The sequence below is a fragment of the Mustela lutreola genome, chromosome X (assembly GCF_030435805.1).
Source record: "Mustela lutreola isolate mMusLut2 chromosome X, mMusLut2.pri, whole genome shotgun sequence".
In the NCBI taxonomy this organism is placed as follows: Eukaryota; Metazoa; Chordata; class Mammalia; order Carnivora; family Mustelidae; genus Mustela; species Mustela lutreola.
Genome location: NC_081308.1, coordinates 26,075,583 through 26,102,649, shown reverse-complemented (window position 1 = coordinate 26,102,649; position 27,067 = coordinate 26,075,583). Strand labels below are relative to the sequence as shown.

Here is a 27,067-nt window from a genome sequence, read left to right as displayed (position 1 = left end):
CAAGCCTGTGGGCTGAATTTGCCTGTGGGTAACTAACTTACAACGTCTGAATTCGTAACATTATATATTTCATTGATATAATACATATGCCATAAATGCACCCCTTTAAAAGTGTGTAATTCAGTGGGTTTTAGTATATTCACCGAGTTGTACAACCTTTACCACTAATTCTAGAATGTTTTCATCACACACCCGCCCCCCGCCAAAAGCTCATACCCATTAGCAATTTCTTCTCTGTTCCCTTCCCCGCCAGCCCAGACTCAGGCAACTAATAACCATTTGTCCCTCTATGAATTTCCTTATTTTGGGCATTTCCTATAAGTGGGATCACACGATATGTGGCTTTTGTGTCCTTTTTTTCACTTTGTATAGTTTCTAAGGCTCAATCATATTACAACATGGATGTATCAGTGCTTTATTCATTCTTTTGGCTGAATTAATATTCCACTGTATGGCTATACCACCTTTGATTTGTCCATTCATCAACAGCTTGTTTCCTCTTTTTTGGCGATTATGAATAATGATGCCATGAACACTCATGTACAATGACTTCTGAATTTAAATTCAGAAATTTAAGTTAGATTTTTTTTTTTAGGTAGGCTTCATGCCCAGCATGGAGCCCAACACAGGGCTTAACCTCACCATCTGGAGATCAAGACCTGGGCTGAGATCAGGCACCCCTTAAATTAGGTTTATAAACAACTAATACATTAACATGGTTCAAGATTACATATGCTAACAATTAATGCAGTTCAAATAGATATAAAGTGAAAAGGTTTTTCTCACCCTTGTCTCCCACATGTCCAATTATCACTACTTTCTGTCCTACTAAGTAAACACTATTAACAGCTCCTTAAGATGTCCTCACAGCATAGGCAAACATCCTAGCTTTTCTTTTAATAGAAAGAGCACACTTATGCACTCCTCTGCACCTTACTCTTTCATTTTTTCCTGGATAGTTTCCATGTTTCTACAGTATCATTCTTTTCTAAAGCTACACATATTCTGTTCTGTGATTATACCAATTTATTTATTTTTTAACATTTTATTTTTATGTAATTTTTATACCCAACATGGGGCTTGAATTCACAACCCTAACATTGTAAGAGCAGCACACTCCACCAAGTGAGTCAGCCAGGCACCCCTTGAGCAACCTGTTTTGAACCTACCTTCTGCTTCTCAGAGTATTTTTGCAGTCCCCACACGTAATTTAATGGGTCATTTTCACTAAATGGGATTTAAAAGAAAACCTCAGGAAATATTTTTGAGAGTTTTTTCCCTCTGTGGTGTTTAGCATAGCTAGTATTTTATCATAAAACAGGAATTAAGTTAAGTGCCTATATAAAGTACAGGCCAAGTAGTAATCGAGTTGATTTAAAAATTAAGTTTTCAGGGTGCCTGGCCAGCTCAGTCGAAGTATGTGACTCTTGATCTCAGGGTTGTGAGTATGGGCCCCACACTGAGTTTAGAGATTCCTTAAAAAAATGAAATCTTTAGAGGCTTTTAACAGTTATTATTAATTATTATTCCTTATTATAGTAAGCTCTATGTCCAACATGGGGCTCAAACTCACAAGCCTGAGATCAAGAGCTGCAGGCTCTGCCAAGTGAGCCAGCCAGGTGCCCTCACTCAGTTTTCCCACTATTACGTGACCTCATGAAAGTTGTCAGGAAAAAAAAAAAGTTACTAGGTTGCAAAAACAAAGATCAAGCAGACTTCATTATTTCAGTATTTTTAGTTAAAATACGCTATTCAAGTTAGTCAAAAATAATTTCTGGAATCCTTCTACACAGTTGGTAGGAACGTAAAATGGTACAGTCACTATGGAAAACTAAAAGAATTACTATAGGATTCAATAATCCCACTTCAGGGTATTTACACAGAAGAATGGAAATCGGGATCTCGAAGAACTATCTACACTCCCATGTTCACTACAACAGTATTCACATCTAAGACATGGAAATAGCACAAAGGTCCATCAACAGATGAATGGATAAAAAAATGTACAAAAAATGTACACACACACACTGAAATATTATTTAGCCTCAAAAAAAGGAGGAAACCCTACCATTTGCAACAACATCACTAGACCTGTACGACATTATGCTAAGTGAAATAAGCCAGATACACATAATCTCACTTATGTGTGGAATCAAAAAAGGAAACAAAAATGTCAAACTCACAGTTAACAGAGGATAGGTTGGTGGTTACCAGGGATTGGATGAAAGCAGAGTTGCTGTTCAATAGCTTTAGTTAGTTATGAAAGAAGAGAAAATTCAAGAGATGTGCTGTCTAATGTGCCGTCTACAGTTAACAACATGGTACTGTGCACTTAAAAATGCATTAGGAGGGTAGATCTCATGTTAAGCATTTTTACCACACACATACACACAAAACAAAGGGACACAAGGAAACGTGTGGAGGGCATGGATTTGTTTATTACCATGATTGTGGTGATGGTATAATGGGTGTTGGCATATGTCCCAACTCCTCAAAGTGTATACATTATATATGTGCAGTTCTCTGTGTATCAATTTTATAGCTCATTGAAGCTGTAAAAATAATATTTGTACTTCTATTTACCATTAGGTAGACACTATGAGTTAAATGCTACCTACTCTACCATCAGTGCTGTTAGTTAACATCTTTTTCTGCTGGTTTCTCATAAATACCTAGCATTCTTCATTCCCAACATGATACAAAACACTCAGAAAGCAAAGAATATTGGGCGTTTCAAAAGAAACACTAAAAATTCGAATATATTGTTACAGAAGCAAAGATGCATTTACTTGTTTTACAGATTAACTAAAGAAAAAAAGGTTGAAGTTTTGGCCATCGGGTTGAGAGAATCATGGCACACTTGACTCCATCAGCAAACCCAGATAGAACAGAAAGAAACCAGTAGAAAGGCATGGCTAGCACAAGAGGCCCTAAGTGATCATGATTTCTGACCTCACTGGTTCTTTTCTGGATGCTGAGATGACAGTGTAGTCTTTTCCAATAGAATGATTAAGGTGCTCACCATTTCAGAAACTACTTCTTAGGCTCTTGGTTAGTTCTTCAGAGTGTGCCTGATCAAGTGCTAACAGCTGAGCTTTATGTTTCCTGAAACATCCTTCTGGGTTTAACCTTAATTTTAAGTTCTAGTCTATAAATGAGAAATGCAAGTAAGAATGAGGGGTCAATTTATTTTAAGTCATTTTATCATTAAATACCAATATGCACAGTTTCAAACATTTATAAATATTTCAATTTATAGAAAATTAATGGAATCTTAAAATTATCTGCACAGTGATTTAACAATTATTTACAATTAACTGATTTTGTAGAAACATAATTATGTTTAAAAGTACCCTCATCACAAAATAATAATTTCACAGTACCTTTCTATAATATTTTTGTCACTCAAGTGGCAGCTGTAGCAATAAAACCCAAGTAGATTGAATAATTTAGAAATAGCATTATCAGAATTGCAAATGCAAGCCACCATTAATGCCAAACAAAACAAGACCTTTTATACTAATATATAAATATTTCCCCATTTTCAGCACTGGTTGAAAAAAATATTAGGAGATAGTATTTTATTTGTAGTAAACAGAAATTAATTTTAGGATTTTATAAAATTGACAGTAAGATGCTGGATTAGGTAGGTTTTTATAACATGTAATACTATTTTGAGAAATTCTTGGTTTCACTGGAAGCCATTTCTAATTGCAAACCTTTCTTCAGTTGTATTAGGACAGTAACTGGAGATACGTCTCGTGATCCCAAATAGAAATTATACTTGCTTACAAGCAACTAATAACACATTTGGATACAAAGAGATTCTTGGCTTTATTCCTAAGGTTTTCTTCTACTTCAGTGTTTTTTGCTATCCCGTCTAAACAATCCCAAATATTTCTAAAATTATGTCAAAGGAAGATAACCGTATATGGACTAGTGCTTGTCTGAAAACAATATTTACCATAGTATTCCACAGTTTTGTCTTTTTCCTTTTTTTTTAAAGATATATATCCAGCTCAAACAATTAAATAAAAAGGCAAGGTATAAGAAATATAGCTGAAGTCACAATAAAGTACATTTTCTTTTATTGACTAAGAACATATACTTAAACTTTAAATGCTGGCTCTCTTAAGAAAAAGTTTCTCCTGGTAAATATGCATAACCGTTGCCCAAAAAGTATACAGTGATTTCCCCAAAATATTTATACACACAGTGGTCCACTTAAGACCAGCCCCATTATAACCTACTGAATACAATGTGCTCTGAATTTATAAATGGGCTACCCTCTGTATATAAAATATATAGGCATGTATGTTAGACACACAAGAAATATAAAAAGGAGAGATGAAAAGAAAAAGTGTTCTTCCCTGTAAGATCCAGACAGATATTCACTGTATTAGTGAGATCATGTAAAATGTACTCTTGATTTATAAATGGGCTGCCCTCACTATATAAAATATATATAGGCATGTATGTTACCATACAAAGTAAGAAATACAAAAAGGAGAGATGAAAAAAGAAAGGAAAAAGTGTCTTTCCCTAGAAGATCCAGACGGCAATTCAGTGAATGAGTGAGACCACGTCAAGTATCTGAAGAATTTCAGTTTTGGCAAATACCTTTCTGGAAAATGTCTAAGCTATGAGAGTACTCAATTTGCATTTTAAGAATTCCATAGAGGTGTCCATTTAAACATTTGGGGAAGATGTTGTGGCCTCCTTAATATGCAGAAAAGAGAACTTTTAGGGTCTGTTAAAAAGAAACGGAACAAAAAGCCACTCATTTTTAGCTGGTTAGTCATCACCCCTTAGTCAAGTGTGTGTAGTGCAGAGAACCAAATCCTAAGACCATCATCAGCGTTTGAGTGTGTTTGATGAAAGATTCCAATGAAATGAAGGACCTGAATTCTTCCTAGATCTCAGAGGGAATGGGGCAGGACACGATGGCAAAGGAGGGGTCAGCCTCCAAGGTGGCTGGTCCAATCTTAACTCTTGATGTTAAAAAACACACCAAATGTTTCTATAGCATTCTTTCTGCTGCATTTTCTTTATTTCAAGCCACAGGACTACTTGGAGGGTCATGCAGCAAGTGGCTTATAAATAAAATCAGAGTCTATGAATAGTGTCACCACATTAAGAGACAATCGCTGAATTCTCTCACTAGGCAAAGAGCTCGCATCTTTGGAATCCGTTGAGTTGGTATCATTTATGGGATACCTAAAACGAGGGACAAAAACCACATGTATCAGTAACGACATACATGCAATTTAGGAGTTGAGGCAATGAAGACTATTCAATCATTTGAGCTACACATTCCACATTATTTCTAAATACTGGCTTCAGTTAAAATGCAAACAAATGTAACTAGGCCAATTCCAAAATTAGCAAATATTAACACTATTGTTAATTGTTTATCAAGGCAAGCGATTGCCACTGTTCTCAAATCTCAGCATATGTTACCAAGAGAGAGAACCTAAAGATGGTAATCATATCCATTTGGGAGCCTAGGAATTTAGACACATAATGTATCCCTTAGCTTAGAGATAAGCTATATGGCTCAATTCTGATAGAGAGTAGGACTTTTCATCCTCATGGTACCAAGGAGGAAACAGGAGGAAAAAAATCACTGAAAACATTCAGTTGCAATATTTTCCCCCCTTTCCAGACCATCATTATGTAGCAAAAAAAAAAAAACAAAACAAAACTCGGGATTATGAAAAAATGATATAGCATTTCCTGAAACAAGTCATAAGTTTCTTTGTAAACCTAAATTACTTATTTTTGGATTATCACAATATTTGGAAAATATTTTTGGATATTCATTTTGGAGATTTTGGAAGATTACAATATTTGTACTTTTCCACCAAACATTCCCAAGAAGCAGAAAGAAAAAAGACATCTATAAATTCTGTATAGACTTATGCATCCAGAAGTCCTTCATAAGGTGAAAGCACTAATACCAATATAAGGTACTGTTTTTACGAAAGCAGATTTGAATAAACTGATCCCAAATATGAAGGATATGGAAAATGGTAGTCTAGTTTTAAGTTCTCAGGCAAGTAACTCATATTTTATCATTAAAAGATAATCTAATGTTCTGCTACTGTAAGTACTTTTCATTCCAAATTTACATATAGCTCTAAAGTAATGACGTCAAGTTAATGCTTGCCAGATTTCTACAATCAGATGTTCCTTCCGTTATCAATAAAGTTTACATTTTACATGTTAAACCCAGGTCAACATCTAATTAATTATGAGAAATAATTGAGCTCTTTCTATAATTATGAAAAAAAACATTTCACTTTCTTGGTAACATATGGGACAAGTCATTGCCACATAAGCTCTTAAGCCTCAATTGGAAGAAAAATTGAGCTATCATCAGGAAAAGCTCCCCAGAACAATTATTACATTTAAATTATCACAGGTTATGCAATGAATTTCATAACATGCTAAGTAGTTTTATTTTTCTAATGAGCAGAAATTAATGTGCAAAAAATACTTCAGTTTTAAGTCTAACTCTTACTATTTTAGCAATCATTTTTAAAACTTCATCTCAGAAAATATACTCTTTTAACTAAAATAAAAGAGACTATATATGTTCCACGATTTTAGAGTTTTCCAGAGACTCTGCTAACATACTCTTGGAAACTCTTAACCAGAACTGAAATACTTAGACTCGCATAGCAAGTTTTCTTGAGTTTAGAGAAAATACGTACGTTTGAGAGCCAATTAAACTGTCAGAAAATTATATTTGAACATTCATCTGTCACTCTGAAATTCTTTCATGTAAGCTTTCACAGCACTACTTTCACTTCTGCTTCCTGCCACAGCTGACAGCAGAAGGTAGCCCCTCAAAGAAACTGTCATTTACTAACAATAAAAGAATTAAGCAGAGCCACAGTCCTCAATTCTGACTGTCCTGAAAGATTAATTGGTCTAACAAATTAGACCTTTCATGGATTTTCCAGGTTCCTAAGCACAGGGAGAATGAAAAACACTAAACATTTTCTGCCAAGTTATACACAAATACATTAGTGCTAACTAATAAAATTGTCTAATTTAAAGAGTAACTGACCTGAGATGTACCTTGCTCCGATTAACATTACCATGCTACTCACTATAAAAAAGCCCAAGGGTAGACTACAGAAGATACTAGGGTCACCTGTGGTCATCCAAGTAGAAGGGAATTCCAGTCAAGCAAACCAAAAGAGAGACACATAATTACAATATTTGTGTTAAGAATCACATGACAGCAAAACAAAATAAGTTATAAAAATAGTATATTCATAAAAGCTAGCAGAGTTATTACTTCAAATCAAAAATATAATCAATCTTGAAGGCTTATGACAGTTAACAAACAATACAGATAGCATGCCACAGGTAGCCAAGAACATAATACATATATAAACCCACATAAGCCTTCCACTGGCAAAGCTGAAGAGAGCTGATGGAGAACTTTTTGGGAGGCTGTTGATTTTCTCTTTTTTTAATTCTCACCCCAAAGTTACTAAATGAGCAACCCAATTCAAAGTAGAGATCCTTTAGCTATCATATTAGAGTTATACTGGTCTAGTGAAAATGAACTTCAAAGGCTATTTTTGCTAAAATATTGGGTTTTTTTCTTTTTTAACCAGAATGTGCTATGTAAGGAAAGGCACCTCACAATTACTATTACTGCCCCCCCCCATTACAGGGGTGCCTGACTGGCTCAGTCTGTGGAGTGTCCAATTCTTGATCTCAGGGTTGTGGGTTTGAGTCCCATGCTGAGTGCAGGGATTACTTAAAAATAAAATCTTAAAAACTAAACTGTATGAATCCATGTATTTTTAAAAAGATTTTATATATGTATTTGAGAGACAGACAGAGCACAAGCAGGGGGAGGGGCAGAGGGAGAGGAAGAAGCAGACTCCTCGCTGAGTGTGGAGCCCCATGAAGGGCTCTGATCCCAGAACCCTGAGATCATGACCTGAACTGAAGGTAAGCACTGAACTGACTGAGCCACCTAGGCAGACCCGAATTTTTTTAAATCCATAAATGTATGTATGTAAACTCTACACCCAACATGGGGCTCAAACTCATGACCCCAAGGTCAAGAACTGCAAGCTCTACGGACTAAGCTAGCCAGGAGCCCATGAATCCAAATTTAAAAAAAAACTGCCTGAGAATATGGTTGTGCTGATATTTTCTAACCTAACTTCTGTCAAAATCTCTTCCTTTAAAGAATATTCTTTATACACATATGGTATTCTTGAATTTAAAAATTATATGTTTATATTATTTAATGTTCTTTAAAAAAGAAGCATATTCAAAATTAACCTCCAAGTTTTAAGAATATACAACCACTAGATGAAAAGGCTTCACTGAAATGCAGCTAGTTATTTGCTATGGGCATAGTTTTTTATATAAACTGATGATAGTCATTTATCTGCCTTTTCAGGAGAGGCTTTTTTTTTCCCTTCACCACATATTTCTTTGCCTTAGAAGGCAGATTAAAAGAGGCATATAAACCATTTTCCTCCATTTTATCACTGCTTTTATTATTTTTCAGATAAAACCAAAGTTTCTTTTTGTTTCCGTATTTGTAGAGACCACATTTCGATTTGATTTTCAGAAAGGAACATATATTCTTGCTCCTTCAGAGCAAGGTATCTGTTACGCTAAGTTCTTTGTTTTTGTTTTTTTACAGTTAGGCTAAGTTCTAATCACTAATTTCCTCATATGGCTACAGCGAGTTTTAGTTTGCAAAGAAGACCCTGCATTCACAAGTCCTTACCAAATTAGGTGGTATTAATTAATTATTAATTTTAAATTGGTGTTGTACTATATATATATATATTTTTTTTTTTCAGTTAGGCAACAGGTGGCATTTATTTAATGAAAATATACCCCTTTTGGTCACACACACATACACACACACACGTTATTTGATAGCTGTGCATTTTAAACCAATTTGATCTGTTTCCAAAATGTTGTTTTAGTGTGTCTGGAGTGCAAAGCCAAGCTTATCATTTATGATGAGCTCTCTCTAAAACGTATCAGACTCTCAATCACTTCTACAACATTTTAAACACGTGTCAAAATGTGTATTAAAAATTGTTTACAAAATATTCAAATATAATTAGAAATAAGAAAATAAATATGACTGATTTAAAAGTGGTGAACTGTTTTGGAAATTAAGCTAACATAGTATTTTCCTTAAAAATTAAAGCAATTTAAGGAGCATGGAAAGACCAGACAGCAATTCTAATATCCTTTCAAGATTATTAAAATAGGATTCTATCTGTACTGCTACTGTTATATATAGTTTACACTGCTTGAAGAAATACAATAAGCATGTCACTAATTGAATATAATTCTGAGTTTATTATAGAGCCTAGAGACTCAATATTATACAGCGTGTTTCAAAAATCTACTAAAAATGTCTTCAAACTCTTAAATGCACTGCAGTCTGAAACAAAAACAAATGTGAAAAATCTACAACTCAACAGCAGAAACTAAAGAAATCGTGCAATTTCCTTTCATTAATTTTTTCTTATGTTTTAAATTCATTGAGAGTAAGGCAGACAAATTGAAAATGACCAATTGGTTTTATGGGAATTTTTCAATTAAAATTTGATCTTCAACTGCTAGCTAGTAAGAAGTGTGTGTGTGTGTGTGTGTGTGTGTGTGTGTGTGTGTGTCAGTCACACTGGGTGCAGGGAGGGACAAAGGGATGACTGTGCCATTTAAAAAATCCTCCAAGTCAACGAAAACAGGACTCCACTGCTCATTAGCCACTGATTAAGGGCAACTAGAAAATAAATCAGGGTCCATGTTGTATCTTGCAAGCCAACTAGCACCAAGCTAGGAGAACTTATGATCAAGCAGTTTTGTTATAAAGGGTCTCAAAATCACAAAAAGCTTAGTAAGAAAAGCTTTGCCGCCAACTTGGAAAGAAAACTACACAGAACAAAAGATTTAAAGAAAAAAGATATTAAGCTTATTTCGGAGGGAAAAAAGCTTCAGGTAGGAACATCCAGGACTAAAAATACAGATCAGTGATCTGTGGTAATGGATGGTTCCAGAAGTATCTCCCAAAAGCCAAATACATTAAAAGTAATTCTATATGCAATTCTGGGTTGGAAGGCAGGTAATATTTCCTTTATAAACTCTTCTCCATTAAAGTCTATGTTTCAGTACATTATTGGACATTGTTCTATTTATTACATTCTAAAACTTCACTTAGCGAAAAATTTAAATATTATGGCATATTAAAGGAACGTTTAAATCTGTTTAATTATCAAGTACATAGTAAAGGCAGCTTAAGGCTGTCTATGACTGAATGGTTTACTTAAGCCCAATACCTTCCTACTTAAGTGACTGAAAAAAATAGTTTTCTATTTTCTGCCAAGAATATTTCCCAATCTATTATGATACTTCTAATTTACTATTCGGTACATTTCTTCCTCTTGACTCCAATGAGTTCTCATAATGTACATTCACTAAGAACTTGGAATCAGCCTAGGAGGTAGAGAAATATATTCTGAAATTAACCTAAGTTTTGGTTGGTTCAGGCTATGAAGACAGCCCCCCAAAAAGGTAAAAGGAGACACTTAAGTGAAAAAATAAAAATAAAAAAAGGAAAACTCTAATTGATTTTCTTTTTCATTGAGAAGAAAGAAATAATTTTACTTTTAGAAAGCTCAGTTACCCACTGAAGTACCAGGAAACTAATAAGGAAAAGAGAGGGCAGGATAGAATTAAGTATGTATCTATCTCATAATTTACATTTTATGTTTAGAACTTTAAAATGTTTTCAAAATGTTAGAAACTCTGGACATATGATAATACTTTTCTTCAGAGCAGCCTTACTAAGTGTAAATGGTTAGATACTTAAAGATATTAATTAACATACTAGGGCAAAGTGCAAGAATAATAAAAACATTTTTACCACTTTCTGAAGACTGAGTTGTAACCCAGCCCACTGACTTCATCACAGCTTTCTTCCATGTAGAGTAACGAATTTCACTTTCTAGAAATAGAAGGTAGGAAAAACACACATCTGAAAAGTAGTTTACAGAGATAGTCTAAGCACCGTACTTATGTTCACTCAGCATCTTCAACAAATTGTGATGCATTCAACTGGCATGGGGCTTTACCAGAACTCGGGTTTGGGAGAGATACCTGCTGGAAAATGGAGGGGAAATTCAACGTTGCGCGCAGGGTAAAGGAAGACTGGGAGCCGGGCTACCTATGAAGACCAGGCAGGCCATTCACAAAGAAGGGGTGATGGATTGGAAAGGGATTCCCATTGGATCTGTTTGCTCTTTCTTGTGGGGAGGAAGCAGGGGAAGCCTGGGGTACAGGGAAGGGGTATACTATAATGTGGAAAGACTAGAAGAAGAATTATTAGTCGGTCTAGTCAAAGGACTTAGCAAGTATTGATTGCTCACAGGATTCAAACTGCATTCCTGCGAGACAGGATTTTTTTTTTTTTACCATGGAAATCCATAGTAAGAGGACTAAATAAAAATGGGTACCACTGGTGTGTCCATCCACATGTACTCCTCCTAGTAACAGCGAGGCATGCAGAAAGGTATCCCCATGAGGCTTCCTGGTCTTTCCAGAGCACCTGAAGTCTGTGACACCTGGGCAATACTGCTCCAGCATTACTCACTTCAGAAAGCTTTCCAGGGCCCCACTTATGTCCCTCCTTGGTCTTCCCACAGCACTTCCCACACATCTGAGGCTATGAGCCACTGCAGTGAACTGTCATGTCTTTATCTGCCTCTCCCAACATACTCGAGTCTCCTGAAGGGCATCTCTATATTCCCACATCAGGTCAATTTCTGGCCTGTATGGGGCTCTAAAAGAAGTTTGCTAGAGAATGAATTATTTATACCTAGGTACCCCTCTCACACGTGTGTGTGTGTGTGTGTGTGTGTGTGTGTGTGTGTGTTGTGCGGAGAGGAGTGGGGCAGTTGAAGGGAAGGACAGATGACGTGACTGACCAACTCTGGGCTAAGGCCTTTAAAAAAAGGCAAAGAAGGCTATCCTCAGAAATCAGGAAACGCTTCTGCACAAAATTTCCTTGCTTTAAGAATAGGATTAGCATCGCAAGACCATATACTCACTCTAAATGTTGTTTATTTTTAAAAAAATTCTTTTTTCCAGTGGTAGAAAATTTTTGGAGCCCCATTTAATCCAATATTAAAAAGTAAAAATTACTTACAGATAGAGTATCAGATTTTGAAATACATTTCTACATCAAGTTACATGGTATACTCTCTGACTGTAAAATTACTAGTGTTACAATTTACTTTCTTGCATGTGGGAAGGACTAAAATTAAGCAGTGCTGGCTTAGTCTTCCAAAAAATTAAAGAGAAATGCATTTGAAATCTTATTTGCCAGTAGTGCAAAATCTACTTTGATGCAATTTTATACATAGGTTTTTAAAAAGTTATAAAATCAAATTCAATATATATAAAGCCTTATTTTTGTATTCATGTTTATTTCCATTTAAGAAACGCACCACTGGGGGGAAAACATGCACCACCATATTTTAATAAGGTATTGGTCAGAGCCTGTGGCTTAGCTTAGCTGGTTAGGGCAGTGAATCAGGTATTTGAGGCTCATTTATTTACACTGTTGCCACTTAGGCCCAGCTAATCATGTGTGAAAACTAGCTGGCAGCCTCCCCAACATCCGTCATTTCCTGATTTGTTAATTTTAGTCATTCTGACTGGCGTGAGGTGGTATCTAGGGGAGCCCTCCTACACTGTTGGTGGGAATGCAAGCTGGCGCAGTCACTGTGGAAAACAGCATGGAGGTTCCTCAAAAAGTTGAAAATAGAGCTACCCTATGACCCAGGAATTGCACTACTGGGTATTTACCCTAAAGATACAAATGTAGTGATCCGAAGGGGCACGTGCACCGAATGTTTATAGCAGCAATGTCCACAATAGCCAAACTATGGAAAGAACCTAGATGTCCATCACCAGATGAATGGATAAAGAAGATGTGGTATTAAAAAAAAAAAAAAAAAAGATGTGGTATATAGCTACAATGGAATACTATGCAGCCGTCAACAAAACTCCATGAAATCTTGCCGTTTGCAATGACGAGGATCGAACTGGAGGATATTATGTTGAGCAAAATAAGTCAATCAGAGAAAGACAATTAACATATGATCTCTCTGATATGAGGAAGTTGAGAAATAAGACAGAGAATCATAGGGAAGGGAGGGGAAAATGAAACGGTGGGATTGGGAGGGAGACAAACCATAAGAGACTCTTAATCTCACAAAACAAACTGAGGGTTGCTGGGGCGGTGGAGGAGGGAATGGGGTGGCTGGGAAATGGACATTGGGGAGGGTATGTGCTATAATGAGTGCTGTGAATTGTCTTAGACTGATGAATCATAGACCTGTACCCCTGAAACAAATAATACATTATATGTTAATAAAAATAATTTTAAAAAGAAAGAATTAAAGAAAATACAAAAAACCAAGGGCTCCTCAAAAACAAAACAAACAAACAAAACCAAACAAACAAACAAAAAAAACCCCTGGCAGACACCAAAGACATTCAGCTCCATGGCTCATCTATCTCCCTTCTTACTTTCAAAAAAGGCTGTGTTAGCAAGCTAGAAACAGTGTTATCTTCCTGCATGAAATGACTGTAAATAGAAGTGAATGGCAAAAAATGGGATTTTGGATGTTTTTTTAATAAGAAGGAACTATTCATATGCAGTGTACCCCAATATTCTTAGTAACCTATCTAAAACAGTAGCATTTGCTATTTTACTTAGTTTCTGAACTCATGTATAAACAGAAAGGCAAACTCTCTCTCCTTTCCATGGTATACCATTACATTTAAATTTAGAAGAAATTTTAAGTCATCTCTCCACCCAACATGGAATTCAAACCAATGACCGCCAGATCAAGAGGTGCGTGTTTCTCTACTGGCTGAGTCAGCCGGGCACTCCCACGTTTTCATTTTTTAAACATACCTTCAGCATTGATCTGTGGTTCAAACCGCTCCATTGTGACTGCTGACAGATCCTCGGGTTCGAGACTCCAAACGCCAACTCCTTCCGCGGCCCCTGCCGCCATGGCCGCTCCCAGGGCAGTTGTTTCCGGCATTGAAGGCTTCACTGAGGGAAGACAGCGACATCAACATCTTCGCAGTTACATATGCCTAAAAATACCAGTTCTTCTGAAAGAAACATTACTCTCAGAATGTAAAGGAATGAAGGCTTACTAACCTACTGGAATATACAGAATGTCTGCCTGCAGCTGCATAAGAATTTTGTTGTTGGTCATTCCTCCGTCTACCTGCAAATGACTGAGTGGAATTCCACAGTCGCGGTTCATGGCATCCAAAATCTTAAATAAAACGATGCAATAAATGTAATTAAACTACTCCTCCATGGTGACATCTCCGAAAATGGCAGTCTTCTACCCCAAAACCCTGAAGAGCTTCCCAAAGCCTATAGAATCTAATTTAGATTTTTTAAAAAAAAATTTTAATAAACGTTATGTATTTATTTATTTGACACAGAGAGAAAGAAAGAGAGAATACAATAGGGCGCTGGGCAAAGGGAGAGGAAGAAGCAGGCTCTCCACTGAGCAGGGAACCCAACACACAGCTCGATCACAACCTGAGCCAAAGGCAGCCGCTTAAGCAACTGAGCCACCCAGGCACTCCTCAAATTTCGGTGTCTTATTCTGGTCTTCCAAGCCTTCCTTCATACATTATACCACCTTTCTTCTTCACTACACCTCTACACCCACCCGAAGAGCCAGCCATGCCCAAAACCCCAACTTTGCACCCTGGTTTCTTGCCTATGTTTGTGCTACTATTTCCTTTACCGAACATTTTCTACTCAATATCCCCCCAACTGTAGAACACTCAGCGCCTGGAGGACGACAGGAACTCAGAAGGTCGTGACAGCTATGAAAAAGGTGAGAAACTTGTATTTATTAGAAGAGACCTTAGGAAGGCTTAATTTTTGATTAGGTATTTAATAATGAAACATGTAATAAATTTCCAGCATTAATATAGAATTCGTTTGAAAGTGATAAAAGTGGATGAAGTACAAGAAAAAAAAGCCTTTATTACCTCCCGGGTTTGGAAACAAACAGCTTCCAATGCAGCAAAAGCAATATGGCATTTATTGGTGAACTGAGTAAGCCCACAGATGATCCTAAAAATACACACAAAGATTTTTAAGATTAGAGTGGAGCACACGAGTCATCAATCTGAAATGTCCTGAATATGGAAAGGTTGACATTGGTAGACAGACAAGGTCAGGGGGAAAATGCACATTAAAAAAAAAACTGGACATAAACACTGAGCAGCTTAGAAAGTTCTTCTGGTCCACGATCTTGCATCCACACAGGAAAAAGTCCAGGATCCAAATGAACATAAGACAATAACGTAACACCAAATTAAAATTCATCTAGATGATGTCTTCTGGACACATGACTGGCAGAGGCCTTGAAGAAAAAAGATCGTTAACACTAACATGGCTGTGGCAGGGGCTTATTGTCAGAGGATTTCTAGCTTCTCGCAATTTAAAGGTTCTGAAATTAATGCTCTCCAAACAGAAAAGGTTTCCTCAACACTTCAGAATCTTTTGAAAATAGACAGGAAACTAGTAGCCAATTAGCTCATTTAGTAAATAAATCAAGACCTGTAAAAGGACACCTCATATTCAATTCTTACCCTCTTGCACTCGGCTCCCAGTAAGGCGCGTACAACCCCGAAAACGCGGGGACGAAGTAGCAGCCGTAAGAGGTACCTACTTCTTTTGCAAGTTTTTCTAGTATTAAAAAAGAGAGAGAGAAATAAAAGTCACTCTAAAATATTCTATTACTTTAGTCAATAAACACATCTGCATAAAAAATTAGGATCGGGCTTTTGATTTCTTATTCACTAGTACAGCAAAATGTTCCAAATGAAAGACATAAGCTAGGGGCACCTGGGTGGCTCAGTGGGTTAAGTCTCTGCCTTTGGCTCAGGTCATGATCCCAGGGTCCTGGGATCGAGCCCCACATTGGGCTCTCTGCTTGGCAGGAAGCCTGCTTCCCTCTCCCCCTCTGCCTGTCTCTCTGCCTACTTGTGCACTCTCTCTCTCTGTCAAATAAATAAATAAATAATATCTTTAAAAAAAAAAAAAAGAAAGAAAGAAAGACGTAAGCTAGGAGCAACAGAAACAAACTTCCCCACGTTGAACACCTCCCACTACAGTGTAACCCAGGCGAAGAAATAAAGGAACTGGACTCATTTCATTCAGGTATTTTAACTCATTTCCAGTATTTCTAACTGGCTGACTACGACGTGAAGTAGCCTCCAGTGCAGCCCCAGTGAGAAGTGTGTTTCTGACTGTTTTACCTTCAAGCCGTCGTAAAGAACTAGATGAAAGAGTGGGGGGAGGAGTTCAAAAATAATTATCCATACCAAAAATAGTCATATTAATAGTTAAACGATAGGCACCAGGGTTTTACTGCTCAGTCTGAAACTTAAAGTTCTTTCTCATCAGGAAAATGTAACTGGACTACTTTACCTGCAAACTCTGGCCATCTTCGCTGTTCAAATTACGTGAGTAATTTTTATGCCCTACCTTGCCAGTTTATTAAGAGTCACCACTAATTATATCAATCTGTTGTTTCCTAAATCTTCACAAAATAGTCTTTTATGTATAAATCCAACTCATAATAGGAATCCGTATCATTTAATGTCACACACGGCTCAAAGTACAAGTACTAACAGAGTGCAAAGGTAAAATATTAAAAATTTTCATTCTTCAGATTCTAACGTTTTGTTAGAACATACTCACCGATTTCCTCTGAGGTCTTTATAATTCCAAGATTGTCTCTTAGCCAGCGAATAACAGCACCAGCTATAGCTACAGAACCCTACAAAAGAAAAGGAAGCCCAGAGAGAATGTATGTTACCACTGTAACATTACATGTATGTTACACTCCAAGATGGATATCATTTAAAAATGTGAACTCTGGTGCCTTGACAAGTATCATAAATGAAGTCTACTACTGCAAACATAGTTTTACCAAGGTCATTAGAGAAGTTTTTTCATGAGAGAGGGCAAGGAAGTGAGCCCTCCAGCACACCCTTGAACCTATTCAATCTGCTGTTCTATGGACTGCTGCCGAACTATGAAGTAGATTATCACCCAAAAAACACTTCTGCCTCATCTCCTGAGTTATCAGAAGAGGCCATATTAAAAGTTTTTTTCAAAAACATTTCCTCTAACAGTACATAATGATGATGATGATATATTATTCATCATACACTACATCACTAAACTTTGATGTAGTTTTCCATGATTCATTGTTTGTGTGTAACACCCAGTGTTTCTAAATCAAGCAACAGCAACAAAAAAAAAGTGAGCAAAAAAGCTAACTACAAAGTAATTATTCAACAAAATCACTAAGGGATGGGAAGGTGGGGGAGGAGGCTGTGGCAATAAGGAAGAAAACATACGATTTGGTGTCAGATGAACAGGTTTTGAGTCCAAACGCTAGTTTTTAACTGCTATGTGATCTTAGGCCAATTAGTTAGGCTTAGTGAGCCTCCATTTTATAACCTCTAAAATGGTGGTGACTATCAGAACACGTACTTAAACTACTATGACACTCAATATGAGCAGACAGGGGAAGAAGGTTATAAGTGAATGTAAGTATTAGCTTCATTAGTTTTCTATGTTAAAAAAGTATAATCCAAATTCCACTGACTGAACAATGGACAAATAAATCTAGTATATTCACCCAATGGAATATCATTTGGTCATGAGAAGGAAAGCAGCTCTGCTGTAACATGAACCTTGAAAATATTACGCCAAGTGAAAGGAGCTAGTCACAAAAGATCCGTAAGGTACTCAATTCCATTTATATGAAAATGTCTGTAATAAGATACCACAGAGACAAAGAATAGATTAGTGGGTGCTTAGAGTTGGGGTGGTGCAGTTATTCTTTGGGGTGATAAAAATGTTCTAATGTTAGACTGTGGTGATGGTTGCATGACTCTGTATACTGAAAACCACTGAACTGTAGGCTTTAAAAGGGTGAATCATGTGATATGTGAACCGTATCTCAATAAAGCTATTATAAAAAGATCCTGGGTGGGGCCAAAAAAAAAAAAGTACCAAGGGCACCCAGGTGGCTCAGTGGGTTAAAGCCTCTGCCTTCGGCTTGGGTCATGATCCCAGAGTCCTGGGATCGAGCTCTGCATTGGGCTCTCTGCTCGGCAGGGAGCCTGCTTCCTCCTCTCTCTCTGCCTGTCTCTCTGCCTACTTGTGATTTCTGTCAAATAAATAAATAAAATCTCTAAAAAAAAAAGCTTAAAAAAAAGTACCAGAACAAACCATTAGGAATTTCAAAAAAGGTTTTTTGTTTCTGATGTTTCATTCATACAGATTATTAATGTCAATTACTTCCAGAGTCATCCCAAACCAAACATCAGGTGAGGTTAAGTACAGAAAGCAGAATGTTTCTAATCTGTTGCCTACCTCCCTGCCTCCAATTCAATTAACTAAATTACAGATGGCCACCCCTCCTTGCTGTCAACTTCCAGACCATAAACAAACTAGACGTGGAACACGATGACTGGTTCCAGCATTCATAGTTTCTGTGAGAAGCTATATGTTACTGCAAAGCGGCAGACTGCCACAGTCTTTCTCTTTATACAGCAGCGTTTTGTTTTAGCTATAAAAAAAATTACTGAGGAAGAGATCTGACATCACTGGGCAAATTTAACGAGGCTTTAAAAATGGGGAAAAGAGCCCAATTCAACAAATACCTTGAAAAGACTCTAACCCACTGTCTCTGTGGAGAAGTTTTCAATACACTCCCTAACTTTGATATGTCATATATGTGTGTACTTAGTGGAACCATCAAGGAAAACTAAAGACTTTAGAATTTTCCTCTCAAATTTCTTTTGGAAGCAAACAATTCAGTGATAGTAGCTGTTAAAAACAAATAAATGTGTAAGATTTTCTAGACCAGCATTGTTCAATAGAAATATCAACTACATATGTCATTTAAATTTTGTACCTACCATGTTAATAAAGTAAAATGAGACAAGTTAAATAGTAATATATTGTGTTTACTCCAATATACTAACAATACCATCACTGCAACATGTAATCAATATAAAAATTATTGAGGTATTTGATTTTTTGATACTAAGTCTTTGAAATCAGGAATACATTTACACTTAACACCACATCTCAGTTTGGACTAGACACATAATCCTAGTGGCTTACTGTATTGGACAGCACGATTCTAGATATAATTCTAAAAACAGGTGTCCCTTTCTCCTTATACTCTCAAAAGACACTGGGCCTAAACTGTATCTAACCAAGAAATGCAAATATTTTCAATATTTTTAGGCGAGTAAACTAATGAACTTCAAACAGCTGCTGGGCTACAAGTCTAGTGTATTGGTTTTGTGGTTATCAGCTAGTGGAACTTTATACTTTGGGAAACCAAATACTGATAAACCTCATTTCCACTGAAAAGGCAGTACGCTATATGCTTAGATACTTTTTTTTTTTTTTTTTGGAGAGGAAGTAATTTGTTTTGGCAAAAGGAGTATCAAGGTTTTCATGAAAAGTAACTGGTCATGAGCCAGAGGGCATCACTTTGATTGAAACAAAAGAAAAAAATTAAAGCCACTCTCAAGGCTCCAGAAGAAATTATTTTAAATTTGGTTATCAGGAGTATATAGATAGGAGTGTTTTCCTGTAAGCGAAAAAATAAACTCAATATAAGAAGATAAAAGGTAGATTAAGAACAGTCATCTGAAGTAAGAATGTAATTTTGGTACCTGGACATAATACATGGTATTAGCTAGCCTTCTAAACAATTAATAAAACTGAAAGAAACCTCCAAATTCACAAAAGATGTGGTCTTCTGAATTCAGAGGCAGGGGATAAAGTGGAAGACGGTATAATGTTTTCAAGAAGGAAAAAAGGGTACAGGAACAGAAGCCTAAAATGACAGATGGTGACAGTCTACTTGCTATCAAATAAGTTACCATCGACTACATCCTAAATATTAAGACCCAATACTTCAGTGTCTTGTCTACAAACATGAATGAACTCTCATTTGAAGGCTTGACCCAGGGAAAGGTGCATAAAAAATGAATAGCTGTACTCGAAGAAAGACATAATAGAAACGAGAAGGTGTAAAGAAAAATAAATGAAATGATGAATAGGACAAGAGGAATAAATAATTTAGAAGCTAGGGGTGCCTGGGTGGCTCAGTTGGTTATGCATCTGTCTTCAGCTCAGGTTGTGATCTCAGGGTCCTGGGGTGAGGGACACACAGGGCTCCGCGCTCGTGAGGAGTCTGCTTGTCCCTCTCCCTTTGCCCTTCCCCACCCTACTCGGGTGCTCGCTCTCTCTCTCTCTCTCTCTCTCTTTCTCTCTCTCTTAAATAAATAAATAAAATCTTGTAAAAAACAACTAAATACATAGCCTGTTAATTGGAAGGCTAAGAAACAGGCTATCAGAAAAGCAGATTAAAAATAATGAAGTAGGGGGCACCTGGGTGGCTCAGTGGGTTAAGCCTCTGCCTTCAGCTCAGGTCATGATCTCAGGGTCCTGGGATCCAGTCCTGCATCGGTGGGGAGCCTGCTTCTCTCCTTCTGCCTGCTCCTCCTACTTGTGCACCCTCTCTCTTTCACACACAAATAAATAAAAATCTTTATACAATAATAAAAAGACTCTCTTTCTCCCTCTCCCTCTGCTCCTCCCCCAAACCCTTGCTTATGCTTGTGCGTGTTCTCTAACAACAACAACAAAAGGTAATGAAGTACATCTGACGTAATGTCATAGCAGACAAATATACTTTTCCTCAAGACCTCTTTGCCATGAACAGTATCCACATAAAGGAAACGTCTCAGGATACGGCTTAGTTGTATGATACAAGGCAGTTATGGTTAAAATCACTGGGTATGGAGGAAAAATTACGTAAAATTAAGATTATCCTCAAATTGCTTAAAATCATCCATTAGGCACAGTAAACATAGCTTTGTGCATGCGACAGTAATATGCATCTGTGTATATAATTTATACTGTACTTAATTTGTGTTTAGGATTACAAATGCAAAATCTAACTCCATAGCATTTTTAATTACACAGAAGAGAGAACTGAAACCTAGAGTTAAACCGGGGGACCATTACTTTTAAAATGTAATCTGTATTATTAATACTTCAGTAACAAGTTAGGAAATTAAGATAAAAAGGATTTACCGCTCAGAAAGTATACTTTCCAGGATATTACATTACAGAAGTCCATGAACGTTTACAGGCTATGGCAGACAGATCCTTAATTAAGGTGGCTTCCACGGTCCCCACCTCCTGCCCACGGGGGATCCTCTCTCCTTGAGCGCAGTGGGACTTAGGACTTGCTTCCAATCAACAGTACATCAATGGCGATGGGGGACCCATGATGCAGGATACACGATTAAGCTACAAAGATTACCACGGCTGTTATACGGACTCTCTCCCTTTCCTGTTGGCTTTGAGAAAAAGTACAGGGGTCCTCTGTTGGGATCTTCATGTGAGATGAAACTGGGTGGCCTCTAGGAGATGAGGGCAGCCTTTGGAAGACAACCAAGAAACCGAAGCCCTCAGTGCTACAACCACAAGGAACTGAACTCAGTCAATATCTGAGTGAGAGGGCCTAGGAGGAGACGGAACATTAGATGAGACCACAGCCTTAGCCAACACCTTGACTGCAGCTTTGTTGAGTCAAGTGGTTGTAAGCCACTTACCTTTGTGGTAAGACTGTTACAAAGCAACAGGTAACTGACATACAGGCTTATACCAAAAATGGAGTATCTGGCTTAAGAAGGATGAAAAACTCAGGGCACTTGGGTGGCGCTCAGTTCATGATCCCCGGGTCCTGGGATCAGGAGCTGTGTCAGGCTCTCCACTCACTGGGGAGTCTGCTTCTCCCTCTACTCCCTCCCATCCCCCGCCTGTTTTCTCTCTCTCTCTCTCTCAAATAAATAAATAAAATCTTTTTTTTAAAAAAGGATGAAAAACTCTAAAAAGGAAATCTCAACACACTATCATCATCAATCATATCAAAGAAGAGATGGGAGAAAGGACGTAAGAAACCAAGGGCGACTATACAGAAGTCCTCTTTGCAATTCTAATAAAGACAAAAATGGCATTAGGATTTGGCATGTAAACAGCATTTACTGAGTACCTATTCCATGCCAGCCTGTTCCAACAGTCGTGTAGCAGACAGACAAGTACCGTGGCCTCAGGGAACTTGCATCTCAGTGACACAATACAGAATATGCAAGTCTCAAATCCCAAGTAATCTCAACGTCATAAATATTAAAGGCCCCTAAAGCATTTCTGTTTTGTGAAATAATATTTAGAAAAAGATAAACAACAGAAGGGAGAAGCACAGCTTAAGGAAGATAGCATCCTATTAACAGATGGCAGAGAAAAGGCAGACCTACTCAACTGCTCTATTTTGCGTCAACCTCTTCCACCACTAAGAAAGATTTTCCGGCAGGGGCATCCAGCTGGCTCAGTTGGTGGAGCGTGTGACTCTTGATCACAGGATTTTGAGTTCGAGCCCCATGTTGGGTGCAGAGACTATTTGAAAAAGTCTTTAAAGAATAAAAAGGGGGAACGGGACGCCTGGGTGGCTCAGTTGGTTGGGCAGCTGCCTTCGGCTCAGGTCATCATCCCGGCGTCATGGGATCGAGTCCCACATCGGGCTCCTTGTTCCGCAGGGAGCCTGCTTCTCCCTCTGACTCTGCCTGCCACTCTGTCTGCCTGTGCTTGCTCTCACTCGCTCTCTCTCTCTGACAAATAAATAAATAAAATCTTTAAAAAAAAAAAAAGAATAAAAAGGGGGAAAAAAGAATAAAAAGGGAAATTTTCTAGTGAATGAGTGGGACAAACTGAAGCAGTTTAAGAGGAGTTTTAAAGACTTAGAACAACTCAAGAATCATGTGTCCCAATTCCTTTTTACTGATAATGAAAATAGGAACCTACAGAGGTTAACGCATCAGGACCAGATGAATCACATGCCAGGGAGGAGGGAGGAAAAAAAAAAGAATTCTCTTGGTGATGTCCACATCAGAAACGGTGAGTTTGCACTTTAAAAATCCCCTCTCTCTGTTATAGACACAGGATAACAGGGCAAAATGTAAAAAGGGAACACTAAAACAACACATGCTGACTCAAACGCAGAGCAGCGGTCGAGGGGTACAGAAACAGAAATGCACAACTGAGCAGGGCTTGAGACCACAAGCATAGGAGGTTCTGCTTCGGTTTTCTGTATGCATCAGGAAGCAGGAGCGGGGGCCAGGAGCCAGCTCCTCCAAAGAGTGTGGCTTGCTTGCGAAAGACCAGGAATAGTATCAGCTTCAGTGCTCGAAGCCAGGTGCTAGGTGGCGCTCTCCTGCTTGCCTACGGAGAACTATTTGCTGACAAAGGCTATGGCTTAATAGAAGATGAGACGGGAAGTAAAAAGTCCAAAACACATGAAGAAATTATCACGAAATCAGTCGACAAGCCTTAATAGCTGGAAGAGAAGTCACTTTAATCTGACAAGGACTTTAAATAAGTCCGTGCTAGAAGAATTCAAAGAGATAAATTGAGGCATGATTTCCATTTTTGAAAAACGGCCATGAAATTATGAAGCAAAAGAAGAGAGAAATAAAACAAGATAAGGTGGGTATGAACAAATACCAGTTAAAAATGGTGGAAATGAAGTTACTGAGTCAAATTTAAGAGTATAATAGGTGGGGTCAACTCTAGAAGGAACAAGATGAGGAGATGGCATTCCAATACACGGCAGGTGGTAGTTAACTTGCTGCCTCCACTGAGAAAAACAGTCTGCAGTCCTCTACCCAAAAGGAAGATACACATATTCTATTCCCACAGCAAGATGGATATAGCAGAGGTATACAGAAATGTTCACAGCAGTACTTTTCATCAGAGACGAAAAGAGAAAACAACTAAAAGGTCATCAACAGTTGGATAAACACTAGACCATGGCATTTTCATATGGGGATGAAAAGGAATGATGTCAAAGCTCTAGGTAATACCACAGAGAATCTCACAGATGTGATGCTGAGTGAGAGAAGCCCCATGAAAGAATATATACTGTGTAACTCAGTCTCTCTTTTATCTTTCTCTTTTCTCTTTTTAATGTACAAAGTATTAAAAACATGAAAACTCAACTCTGGTTTTAAGGGTTACATGTATTTTTAAATAAAGATTTTATTTATTTATTTGAGAGAGAGCACACACAGGCAAGTGGGAGGAGGGAGAGGGAAAAGCGACTCCCCCCTGAGCAGGGAGCCCCAACTCAGGGCTCAATCCCAGGGCCCGAGATCATGACCTGAGCAGAAGGCAGGTCCTTGACTGACTGAGCCACCCAGGCGCCCTGAGGGTTGTACTCTTAAGTGCTGGAACTGTAAAGAAAAGTAAGGAAGTGACTGTAATAAGAGCCAGAGCACTGGTGACCTTAGGGGAGAGGGAGAGGCTGGGAGTCGGAGGGGCACACAGGTTCCTGGCTGTTGGCAGTGTTCTGTGTCCTGCCCTGGGTAGAGGATACATGGGTCTTCCCTTTATCATCATTCGTCAAGCTGTACAAGCGGTTATTTTATGCATCTTTCTGTATGTGTTTTATACTTCACAATAAAAAAGTTTTGATTTGCTTTATTTTTTAAAGGTTTTATTGATTTATTTGTCAGAGAGAGAGAGCAAGCAAGCACAAGCAGGGAGCTCCATGCGGGACTCGATCCCAAAATCTTTGGATCGTGACCTGAGCCAATGACGGGCACTTAAACAACTGAGCTACCCAGGCATCCCTGCTTTGTTTGTTTTAAAGAAAGAATTTGGGGGGTGCCTGGGTGGCTCAGTGGGTTAAGCCTCTGCCTTCGGCTCGGGTCATGGTCTCAGGGTCCCAGGATCCAGCCCCTCGTCGGGCTCTCTGCTCAGCGGGGAGCCTGCTTCCCTTCCTCTCTCTCTCTCTCTGCCCGCCTCTTTACCTACTTGTGATCTCTGTCTGTCAAATAAATAAATAAAATCTTTAAAAAATAAAAAGAAAGAATTTGGAATGTAAGGTAGGGAGGGAGGACTAGCCAGGGATGCAGCACAGAGAAGCAAGGGGATGAAAAGTATGTAGGTATGTAGAAGAACACACCATTATCACCTAAGATTTTATACCCACCCCAGAGAGAGGGCAAAATAACAACAAACCTAAAATGAACAGGCTTACTGCCTGAGGCTCTTAGAACCACAAAAGGAGGCCCTTCTGCAAGAAGAAATAGGGGGAGTGCCATAAAAGGTCTGACCCCCCCCCAAAATGATACTGGACACAAAAAATGATAAAATAAGCCCTTAGGTATGATTTGCTATCTACTGATAAGAAAAGAGAAATACTGCCTGCTTAAGAAAAACAGAGGGGCACCCAGGGGCGCTCAGATGGTTCAAGCATCTGGTGCTGACATTCCTCCTGATCTCAGCTCAAATCTTGATCTCAGAGTTGGAGCCCTGTGAGCTCTGGGCTGGGCAAGGAGCCTGCTTAAAAAAAAAAAAAAAAAAAAGGCAGGGGCGGGGTGGAAATGAAAACTTTAAACTCAGTGACAGGATTGCTGGTAGAGGTGACAGGAAAAGCATTCTAAGTCATCATCATGGGTGGGACATTCAAATTATTAAACAACTATCAACACTGCTAAGAAAATATACAGTTAAGCAATACACTTTTTTAAAGTTGGCTCCACACCCAGTGTGAGGCTTGAACTCACAATCCTGAGATTGAGTCGGATACTCTACGGACTACGGACTAAGGTTAAAATAGTATCTACAAAATATAAAGGTACCCAGAAAAGAAAAGAAACCCAAAACAATGACGATAGGAAATGCATGCTGCTGCTTTCAAATCAGCAGAGGGAGAATGCAAGATTAAAAGACTTAAGATGGGCAGCTACTTTTAAAGAACGGAGGGGAAGTTTTTAATACCTCAGACTGCCAACCCTACCAATCTGTCAAATTAAATAAATGATTATTAAATACACACTTTGTAAGCACTTACCAAAAATGGAAGTGGTGTGACCAAGTGGGATTAGCAGGAATTGACTGAGGAACAGTTTTACCAGTATAGCTTTGGTTTGGTACAATTTTTTTACATGTCTGTTACTTGAAACAAAAAGAAGATACAGGGGAAAAAAAGAAAAAATCCTATTTCCTACTGCGAACGTGTGTGTGTGTGTAAGTGCAAGTGCGTATGTTGTGGCTTAGGCAGGCTGCGGGGTTAGCAGACAAAGTGAGGGACATATCCGAGATGCACTGAAAAGAGATGGACTCAGGAGACTGGAGATGGCAGAGGAGTAGCCAGGTGTCTAGATTTTGATGTCCAATAACCTGAATTTGCATCCTGGATCTGCGGCTAACTAGCTGTCGAAAGTTACCATGGCCAAGTGACTCCAATTTCACTTCCTACTCTCAAATGCCTTGTGAGGACATAACAAAGCCTGTTGTCAGTCTAATCTACCATCCCCTTCAGCTTTAAAATTCTATGAATCTTGTATTCATTTATTTCTTTGTTTATTTTATTTTTTCAGTGTTCCAAGATTCATTGTTTATATACCACACCCAGTGGTGTGAAAAGATTCTATGAATATTTTAAAAAATTACATGAACCGAAACAAAACCTTAAAGCATATACATGTTAAGTTTCCAGATGAGGCAAAACTGGACAAGTAACAGATTAAAGAGTGTCAAAGAATCTAGACTGTGTCACCGTAGGCTGAAATCAATATCGTTAAATTTGACAGGAAGAAGCAAAGACTTGAATATAGATTAACAAAAGATCTGCAGGGGAACCTGGCTTGCTCGGTTGGTAGAGCATGTGACTCTTGATCTCGGGGTCATGAGTTCAAGCTTCAGCTTGAGTGTAGAGATTACTTAAGGGGGAAAATAAAGATCCACACCAATACAGAATGGAGAGGATGTGACATGACAATGAGTCATTTGAAAAAGAGCCAGATATTTTAACATCTGCTCCTGGAGCCAATGATA

At 38.1% G+C, this 27,067-nt stretch overlaps 1 protein-coding gene across 5 annotated transcripts in view; it reads right to left on the bottom strand.

Annotated features, from left to right (window-relative positions):
- Positions 1-3,168: 3,168 nt before the first annotated feature.
- Positions 3,169-27,067, bottom strand: part of GK (glycerol kinase) — a 77,126-nt gene continuing 53,227 nt past the window's right edge. For 4 of the 5 annotated variants that reach the window (XM_059156950.1, XM_059156951.1, XM_059156952.1 and 1 more), the window contains 8 exons: positions 16,823-16,901; positions 15,709-15,805; positions 15,103-15,187; positions 14,246-14,366; positions 13,991-14,134; positions 10,931-11,011; positions 7,076-7,162; positions 3,169-5,217 (listed from right to left, as the gene is read on the bottom strand). In XM_059156950.1, the coding sequence (XP_059012933.1) occupies positions 5,207-5,217; positions 7,076-7,162; positions 10,931-11,011; positions 13,991-14,134; positions 14,246-14,366; positions 15,103-15,187; positions 15,709-15,805; positions 16,823-16,901 (705 nt within the window). In that variant the 3' untranslated portion in view covers positions 3,169-5,206. The remainder of the gene's footprint in view (positions 5,218-7,075; positions 7,163-10,930; positions 11,012-13,990; positions 14,135-14,245; positions 14,367-15,102; positions 15,188-15,708; positions 15,806-16,822; positions 16,902-27,067) is intronic. The other variant, XM_059156953.1, reaches the window with a different exon arrangement.